At 34.6% G+C, this 9,617-nt stretch overlaps 1 protein-coding gene across 1 annotated transcript; it reads left to right on the plus strand.

Annotated features, from left to right (window-relative positions):
* The first annotated feature begins 1,696 nt into the window (after positions 1 to 1,696).
* On the plus strand, positions 1,697 to 9,390 carry PAPS1 (poly(A) polymerase 1). The gene is made up of 13 exons (XM_011072439.3): positions 1,697 to 1,845; positions 1,980 to 2,584; positions 3,338 to 3,415; positions 3,496 to 3,603; positions 4,286 to 4,348; positions 4,422 to 4,583; positions 5,453 to 5,566; positions 5,646 to 5,708; positions 5,836 to 6,165; positions 7,113 to 7,277; positions 7,416 to 8,285; positions 8,861 to 8,934; positions 9,024 to 9,390. Exons 2-13 carry the CDS (start codon positions 2,468 to 2,470, stop codon positions 9,067 to 9,069), a joined length of 2,190 nt encoding a protein of 729 aa, XP_011070741.1. The 5' UTR covers positions 1,697 to 1,845; positions 1,980 to 2,467; the 3' UTR covers positions 9,070 to 9,390.
* Positions 9,391 to 9,617: the final 227 nt, after the last annotated feature.

Consider the following 9,617-nt stretch of genomic DNA (forward strand, 5'->3'; position numbering starts at 1 on the left):
ATGTAAAGTGGTTTATATACATATCAATCATTAAATTTTTCTGAAAATTTTCTTTTTTCTCCATTTTTTAGAACTTATTTTCATAAATTTTCTATTATTTTAATTTATCTTATTATTATTTTTTGTTTTGTAAAAAGTTGGGGGCAAAAGTGCAAATAATCTCATATGTTGGGGGACTGTCTGCATTTAACTCTTATAATTTTATCGAACTTAAAATCGCCTTCCAACACATGTACACAAGCGATGGAATATTATATCATTATTTTTTAAAAAATATAAAATGCAATAAAATTAAAAGATTGAGGTGGAAAAGTATTAAAAAAAAAGTTGAGGATCAAAGTGCAAATAACCCCATACGTTGGGGCACGTGCATTTTACCCTAAAAAAATTAATTATTGGAGGGAGTTTTTTTTTTCTTTTGTGTGTGTGTGTGTGGAGGGAGCCTTTTTATCCACTACACCTCGGGAAAAGGAAATATGAATTAGAATTAAAACAAACCTCATCCAAGACTAATTAATAAATTAATTAATTGTGGCATGGAACACAATTATATGATATGATGTTAGTAACTAATGATACAAACTCGATATATGCATATATTTTTAATTTTTATTACAATTAAATAAATAAATGCTTTATCAATAAATATTTGTTAAAAAAAAATCAATATAGTTATTTATGAAAGAAAAAGTTTCATCAATTATGATAATACCTGGGGATAATTACACTCTCATTTTCTAAGTTACACGAGATCATCTAGATATGCAAATTACATTTAACACTATATGAGGTTTGTTTTTGTCTAACAAATAAGTCACTTCGTTAGTTAAAATTCACTGAATTTATTGATATTAAAAAAAAACTGAATAAGTCACTTCGTTAGTTAAAATTCACTGAATTTATTGATATTAAAAAAAAACTGAATAGAGATTGATATTTCTCATTGATTGACTTATTACTGATTTATTGCATCTTTAAAAAAAAATTAATGACTAAACTACCCTTATAACGGTGAAGATATAAATACTCACAATCATTAATGTATGAAGATGTATAATGATAATTTGGTCATAAAACGATTTATTTGACATACAATAGATCAATAATAAGTCGATCTATGACGAGTATCAATTTTTATTCTCTCTTTTTGTTAATATCAATAAATTCGGTAAAATTTGATAATGGAGTGACTTGTTTTCTAGAGGACGGCAAATCTCAATAAAATATAATTTTTTAAATTATAAGGAATCTACCTGTGATTATAATAAAGAGATAATTACACCCTTCTCCCATGAGGTCTAATGCAATTCCATGTAGACCTCATATAATTTGAAAAATTATATTTAGCACTCCTAAAATTCGATTCTGCTTAACAAATAAGTCTACTTGTTAGTTAAAATTTACTGAATTTATAGATATTAATGAAAAAAAATTAAATAAAAAATGATATTTATTCTAAGTAAATATATATGTTTATTTATTAATAAAAATTAAATTAATAAATATGTTAATTGGGGATAAATATAAATATTTTTGTTAATATTATCAAATTTAATGACTAATAAAAATACTTATTTATTAGGTGAAATAAATTTTAAAAATATTTAATATAATTTTTTAAATTATAAAAAATCTATATATAATAATATTAAATTTTAAGGGAGGAGGCCGTAATTATCCCCTTAAAAAATGTAAAGGAATGAGAGCGTAATTGCCCCTATGTTCTATACCCTTCCTTTATTACCCCTCAATTGTCCTTATATTTCTATTTTATTTTTTCACCGCCCCACTTTTCTGAATATCTCTGATTACATCCGCCTTCCCTCAGTCGCCGACTATCCATCTGTAAGCCTTCTCTCTCATTTTCTCTCTCCCTCTCTCTGTATCTATGTATGTATACTCACGTATGTTGTTAAATTGATTATTGGATGTAATTGATTTTCAGTTGTGGTAACACCAGGGTTTTGATTGATTTTTAGGGATTCCGACTGTTTCCAGAAGACCCAAAAACCTCATCAAGAACGAAAGGGGAAAAATTCAATTACGGATGTCGGGCCTTGTTCGATGTATTTGTTGGGTTTTTCAATTTCAACTATAGTATATCTTTAGAGAGAGAGAGAGAGAGAGAGGAAGTAGCAGGGGAGAGGAATATAGAGGGAGAGTTGCGTGAATTATTAGCAGTTCACTTTCCTCTATTCTGGTTGTATTTGTTCCTGCTATGTAGCATCTCTCAAATTCAATAAAAAAAAATCAAGTAATAGTGCTGTTTATTTTTTCGAGTTGATTGATTGCTTTCTATAATTATTATGTCTTTTGTTTGTTGAGAGTTGATTGTTAACTGATACTGCAAATAAAAGGAGAGGTTTCTTTTTGTTATTTTATTGTTATTTTGTTTTTCTATTTTTGCTGGTTTAAGAAGGAAAAAAGAACAAAATTATACATTGAATTTTTGAGAAGAGGATAGTTAATGGGTAGTCCTGGAACGAGTAATTTGGCTACTGCAGCTCGTATTGGATTATCCGAGCCAATTTCAACTGGAGGCCCCAGTGAGTTTGATGTTATTAAGACTCGTGAGTTGGAAAAGGTTGGTTTTCATATCTTTTTCATTTGTTTACATATATTCTGCTGAACTTTTGCTTCAAATTTGTGGTAGTTTTTGTTATCTTATAGTGGAGGGCTAGACAAGTTCTTGAAACTAGTTATGTAGTTTTGTTTGCTAAGGCTGGCTGTTATGGCTTTGAAATGGAATCAGAACGTAATTGTCAAGAAAATGAAAATTCTTGTTATTGAATTTCATAGATGATGCATTTTAAGTGTTGGAGAACCAGAACCTTTTGTCCACTCAGAGTGGAATGAACATCACATTTGGCACAATTTTGTGCGCATTAAGGAAGAAGTAATGGCATTTTTCTTTAGTTCAAGGTATTGATACTTGCTAATAGTTTATTGAACGAAATAATAAAAAATATTTTCCAGCACCTTGATGTTTGTCCTATTACAGTTCTATGTTATCAACAGTTTTTGCTTCCAACTTCTGTCAACTGCTTTATGTCTTGAATGTGTTGCTAGTTTTAATTCTTGGCAACAATTGCCTCTGTTCTAGGATTTAGCCATTTGCTTAACAACCAGTTCAATCGTTCCTTTTCTAATGTCAAACTAGTGCTGCAACTACAACTTGATTTTGGCAGAAAAGTTTGACCAAGTCCAGCTAATTTTATTTTCATCCTTTTTTCTTTAGGGACAACTGTTGATAGAACTTTTAACTTTATATTTTCTACGCCTATGAAATGTGCAATGTTTCGAAGTAATCAGTTGCTTACTGTGAATGGGCTATCAGTTTCTTGTAGATGCGGGATTGTATGAGAGTCATGAAGAAGCTATAAAAAGGGAGGAAGTTCTTGGTAGATTGGACCAGGTCAACTATTATGATATTAAACTATGTGCTTGTTCTACATCACTTGATGTATGATTTACTGATCTTAGAATATTTCACAGATTGTGAAGACGTGGGTGAAGAACATCAGCCGTGCCAAAGGTTATAATGAGTCGATGATCAATGAGGCGAATGCAAAAATTTTCACATTTGGCTCCTACCGGCTTGGTGTATGGATTTTCTCTCTTCCTTATTTTCCATTTTTTATCATTTGAATTCCTTTTCCTCGCTTAACTTCCTTCATATCTGCCTTTGTATTATCCGGACAGCCAAGTGAGGACCCTACTCTTCTGATTAATCTTTTGATGCTTTTAGTATATCTTTATGACTATTTTTCTTTTTGCAAGCTCTAAGTTTACCCATTCTCTTTTGCATGGATGTTGTGTGATTTATAATGTTATTGTCAAGGAAAAGAGAAAAGAAAAAGTTAATTGTCCTTATTTTACTTAAGCTGCTGTTTCTGTAATTATGTTATTGCCTTTTGAGTTTATCTTGTTGATGATGGCCGAATAAGAGCAAGGCATTGCGGATATAACTTTAAACACTTATGATTTCAGGAGCTGATGTTTTATCTGTTTAATCAGTTAGCAATACTGTTCTTCTTTCAATTGTGTAGAGCTTGAGGTTGATTTGGTTGGGGCTAAATAGAAAAGGATAGCTAGGTTGCAGTTACATAACCTTGATAATTTTTTGAAAACTTGAATAATTTCATACAAAAGCCTAACATAACTAACCCTGGAAAAGATGGTTACTTATAACATATAAATTTTCTCACATATTAATGGTGAAGATTATTGGTTTAGCCAGACATGGTTTTGAGGATTGAGTATTAGTTGTTATTCTATTTTGTAGGTACACGGCCCTGGTGCTGATATTGATACCTTGTGCGTTGGACCGAAGCACGCAACTAGAAATGTAGGCCACTTGCTTATATCCTGTTGAATTTGATTATTGTTGGATGAAAGAAAGTAACTTTTGTGATATACAGGAAGACTTCTTTGGCGAACTTTATAAAATGCTTTCGGAAATGCCTGAAGTACAAGAGCTGCATCCTGTACCTGATGCTCATGTTCCAGTGATGGGGTTCAAGTTCAATGGTGTTTCAATAGATCTACTTTATGCAAATGTGTCCCTCTGGGTTATTCCTGAAGTATGGACCTTTTGTTTTTGTAATAATGAATATTTAGTATGTATATTTTTCTTTCTTATTTCATGTACCCTATTCTTCAATTTCATATACCCCTGATGACTGATGCAGCTCTCCCTTACCTGTGTAAATATTCTTGTCTTTTTTTCCTTTTCTTTGTCTTCTGATGCATTTGCAATTTTTTTTTTTACTTACATTTATTGGGTTGATTCTGTTTTTTGTTAGATACTGATTTCCATTTGAAACTTCTTTCCAACTTATATTTTGTTGCCAGTTATTTACTGGTATATGGTCAAGGTTGTAGTGCAGCATATCTTATTAGTTTAATTTGGTTGTTGGGTTTTGGTCATATGCTGTGTTGGTTTATCCATCCCACTTTCACAGCAGGTTATTGTCAGGCGAATTTTCTTCAAGGAGAGTTCCTTTGCCATTTGGAAAAATAGTTAGAAAATGGCCAATGTTGATTGGATGCATGTTATATGGTACATTTCAGGTTGCTTTTGAAACAAACCCTGTTTGAAGCAATTCAAATTTTGTCCTAAAAATTTGGATTCTGTTCCTCATTTCCGTTCCAGAACTTGGCCTCGACCTTATTATTTGATGTGCTACCTTATAGCTGTTTTGAGTTGATACCTCGAAAAGCTTTCCCTTATCTTTTAGGCATCTCCGTTCCCCTCCCCTTGACCTCCCCAAAATGTTAATCTCTATTCTGAATACCAGGTTGAAGCGTATGTGTCGCTTATATATCTTTGGCCATTTATGTAGTTTAAGTTTAAGCAGTAGTGGATTGGTTTTCAGAATTTTGACTATTGAAATGTGTTGTTGAAGAATACCATAACCTTTTTCCTTCTCTGTTCCCGGTTTGCTTATAGGACTTGGATATTTCACAAGAATCCATTCTACAAAATGTGGATGACCAGACTGTTCGTAGTCTTAATGGTTGTAGAGTGACTGATCAAATATTGCGTTTGGTTCCAAATATTCAGGTGTGTGAATAGCACACTTAAATGTCAAATTATCCGGTTTGAAAATAATTCTAATTTGTATTATTCTTTTTTCTCTTAGAATTTTCGTACTACACTGCGATGTATGAGGCTGTGGGCGAAAAGACGGGGAGTTTATTCAAATGTGAGGAAATTAAGACTGTCGCTTTATCTTTCCACTCTTTTTCTTGTATACATATAGCATATATAAGCATTTCTGTTTTCTTTTGTTAAGTTGTATCTTTCATTAAGCTGCTTTTCCATACGCCTAGGTTACTGGTTTCCTTGGCGGTATTAATTGGGCATTGCTTGTTGCCCGCATTTGCCAGCTGTACCCAAATGCTTTGCCTAGCATGTTGGTATCTCGCTTTTTTAGGGTATACACTTTGTGGCGGTGGCCAAATCCTGTTATGCTATGTCCAATTCAAGAAGGATCTTTGGGACTCTCGTTTTGGGATCCTAGAAGAAATTATAAGGACAGGTCGCACCTGATGCCAATAATAACTCCTGCTTATCCCTGCATGAACTCTAGCTACAATGTGTCGACAAGCACATTGCGGGTCATGATGGAAGAATTCCAAAGGGGGAATGAAATATGTGAGGTACCCTATTCTTTAGTCATTAATTTTTGTAGTTAAAATTGGTTATGTTCTCCTAATTGAACCCTTTACTTTTCCCCTAAAGCTTGGTGTTGGTTCTCCTTATCCTCCGTGAAATGTAGGTGTTGTAGACTCAGCATAGGTGTAATTGCGTGCTCGTGGTTATTTTGGGCATTGTTGTACACTTTTATTACTGCAAGTTGGTTTCGTTTTATATCAAGTTGTCATACTTCTGGTTTGATTGGCTTTTCCCTGGAGGGCCACATTTGTCCAATTTCATTTGAGCTGAATAGTGATGCTTTTCTTTCTATGTAAATCAGAATCACATTTCTGTATATAACTGGATCCCTTACTAAAAAGAAAAACAGAAAACATTAGTACATAAGATGGAGAACTGTGTCTAGATTTGGCACTAATAAAGATACCAATATCTTATGTTTATTCCTGAACGTTTCTGTATAGGTAAGGTTTGGAACCTAGTATTAAGAACATTTATCCCATAATTTTCTCAGGAAATAAGTGTCGTTGGGTCCATTAGTTGATGTATTGTGGCTGTTTCACTTTATCATGGTTATCATGCCAAACACCCAGTCTAAAATTGGTATCAAATTCCAGAATGTAATATTGATTGCTGTGTTTTCAGGACGATCTGTTCTCTCTAAGTCCTTTCTGTCTTTCCTGATAGTGAAGTTTCGTTGTGGCAGAATCTTTTCTTGGAGCTGTACATTTTCTGGAAATAATTTCCTTCGTCTATGCCAGTCACTTATTGTTGTTTGAATGTAGCTTCGACTCATCTATTTGATGGAATGTCTGTGCAGTTGATTATAATCTGTGTCGGGATATTTCTTCTTTCCCTGGTTCTAAATTTTTTGTGCTTCCAGATTATTTTTGTTGTATACAGTTGTTTTACATGTCATTTCTGGTAAATTAACTTGATTGTCTTATGGTAGGCAATAGAAGCAAACAAGGCTACCTGGGATGCACTTTTTGAGCCTTTTGCCTTCTTTGAAGCATACAAAAATTATCTGCAGATAGATATAGCAGCAGAGACCGATGATGACTTGATGAATTGGAAAGGTTGGGTGGAGTCCAGAATACGCTTGCTTACTTTAAAGGTTTAAAGGATCTTTTCTATTTATTTATTTATTAGTATTTTTTGTTCTAAGTTGTTGAATCTTATTTTATTTTATTTATTTATTTTTTAATTTAAGTTTTCGGCTGTTGAACAACTTGCTTTGTTTTCAATAATCCAGATTGAAAGGGACACAAATGGGGTACTTCAGTGCCATCCTCACCCTGGTGAATTTTCAGATAAATCTAAGCCATTTCACCATAGCTATTTTATGGGTTTGCGAAGGAAACAGGGTAGCAACCCTCAAGAAGGTGAACAGTTTGATATAAGGATGACAGTTGAGGATTTTAAGCGTGATGTATATGCTTACTCATTCTGGAAACCGACAATGTGGATTAATGTATGTCATGTTAAACGAAAAGACATACCTAACTTTGTCTTCCCTGGTGGAGTGCGGCCTCCTCCCCCTCCCAGAACCGCTGCTGACAGTCGCTCAGTACGAAAATCACTTCGATCCAACTCTCCTCAAGCAGAAGCTGTTATGAGCAGGAAGAAGAGAAAACTAGATGAAATCAACAGAGGAGTTAGCTTGACGGAATCCTCAAGCACTGGCGTATGTATTAGTGATGCAACTTCTTTGGATGAAACAATGGGAAGGAAACAAATTGGACCTGATTTTAATGCTACTGCAAATGGAGGATTTTCTGAGAATATATCCAGTGATGGCCCTGAAATTCCAGGGTTTGGGAAAAGCAAACATGATGGTGTGCCTACATCTTCTTCAGGTGCTTTGTCAGGTTCATTGACGATGGAGAAGCCTTTCACCGAGCACTATTCCTCTCAGATTATTAATCCCCAAGGTCCTTCTGAAGTCCTTGATGGTCTTGTAGAAGGTGTACAGGTGAAGAGTGAAATTCAACAGGATGGTGAGGCAGATGGAATTAAACCATCGTCTTCGTTCACATCAGAGCAAGCTGTAGGAGTAGTAGGAGCAGGGAATGAGGCGACTTGCTCCAAGATTCAACAGAATGGTGACCTGGAGGAGCTTGAGGTCGTGTCATCTAACTTTGTTTGCTTGTCCCTGTATGCTGTGATGATTTTTCTTGTTTCTGTGTTCGATCTTGGATTATGAAATGCCAAGTTGTGGTTACTTCCCTCTCTCTCTCTCTCTCTCTCTCTCTCTCTCTCTCTCTTCAATTTGTAGAAATCTTTGTTTGTAGAAATGCAGTCTATAGCATGTGCATGCATGGTTTCATATTTTGGCAACAAGTTATATTTAATTTTGAATAGAATTGCTCTAGACTTCCAATTATGCATCACTTCTTCCAGTTTTTTCATATCGTATACTGTATTCCAGAAAATTGCATCGGTAGCATAAAGTTTAGTTTAGACTACCACATGTATAGGCCCCTTGTGAATGTCTGTGGCATGAGGTGAATATGTTGTAATGATGTTTGCATCAAGTCAGTTGGTGATGAAGAAATTGCATAGCAATTGAGAAGTATGATGATTGTGGATCTCCTATGACGTGTCTTGGTTTGTTGTTACTATCTCTTATGTGTAAGGGAATCTTGATTGACTTCTTACCTTCTTTTTCCACTGCTTATGCTCTTTGCTTGCTTATAGCCCCTTGAATTGTCTGCGACCACTACAATGGTGTCCACATCAGCAACCGTGCCAGCTCAGAAGCCCCTTATTAGGTATCCATCTACACATACCAATTATTATCCACCATACAGTTTATACATCACGTCCTGGCTGGTCAGTGATTCATGCTGGTTATTTGCAGGTTCAGTTTCACCTCTTTACCAAAGGCAACTGGCAATAGTGCATAAAGCTGTTTGTTCAAAACATACGGCTGGAGTCTCAATCTTGCCCCTCAACCGGGGCATTGCTTTGTTGGCCTAAAAGGTTGAGGGAGAAAGAACGGGATAAAGATTCAGCCCAAGTTACCATATGATGTGGGTTATGGTCTTGCATATGTAATAAAATGTTGAGATATTCTTCCTTTTGCATCTCACAGTTTATCTAATCCGACTTCAGTGCACCACAATAGGGTGATCCCAGGAGTGTTGTATATTACTCGTATGCATCGAATATAATATGGAATCTGTTCCTTATAGAATTTTAATGCAATCACATCGTCTTTCCTTGGCTGTGTTTGAATCTACGATTTTTATTGTCATGCTTGGAAGTGTTATGGTACTGATTGATTGCTTTCCTTGCACTCTCGTTTTTGAGATATTGTATCTTCAGAGACAAATGTGAGGGATAATATTTTAGAGAAGTGAGAATTATGTTCCAGAATGCATTTGGATGTGAGGTGAACGTAGATTTGGATGGATAGAGCGATCATATTATGCTATTGATGTCTTCCGTGGAG

Source organism: Sesamum indicum, linkage group LG2, assembly GCF_026168435.1.
Source record: "Sesamum indicum cultivar Baizhima isolate 11 linkage group LG2, ASM2616843v1, whole genome shotgun sequence".
In the NCBI taxonomy this organism is placed as follows: Eukaryota; Viridiplantae; Streptophyta; class Magnoliopsida; order Lamiales; family Pedaliaceae; genus Sesamum; species Sesamum indicum.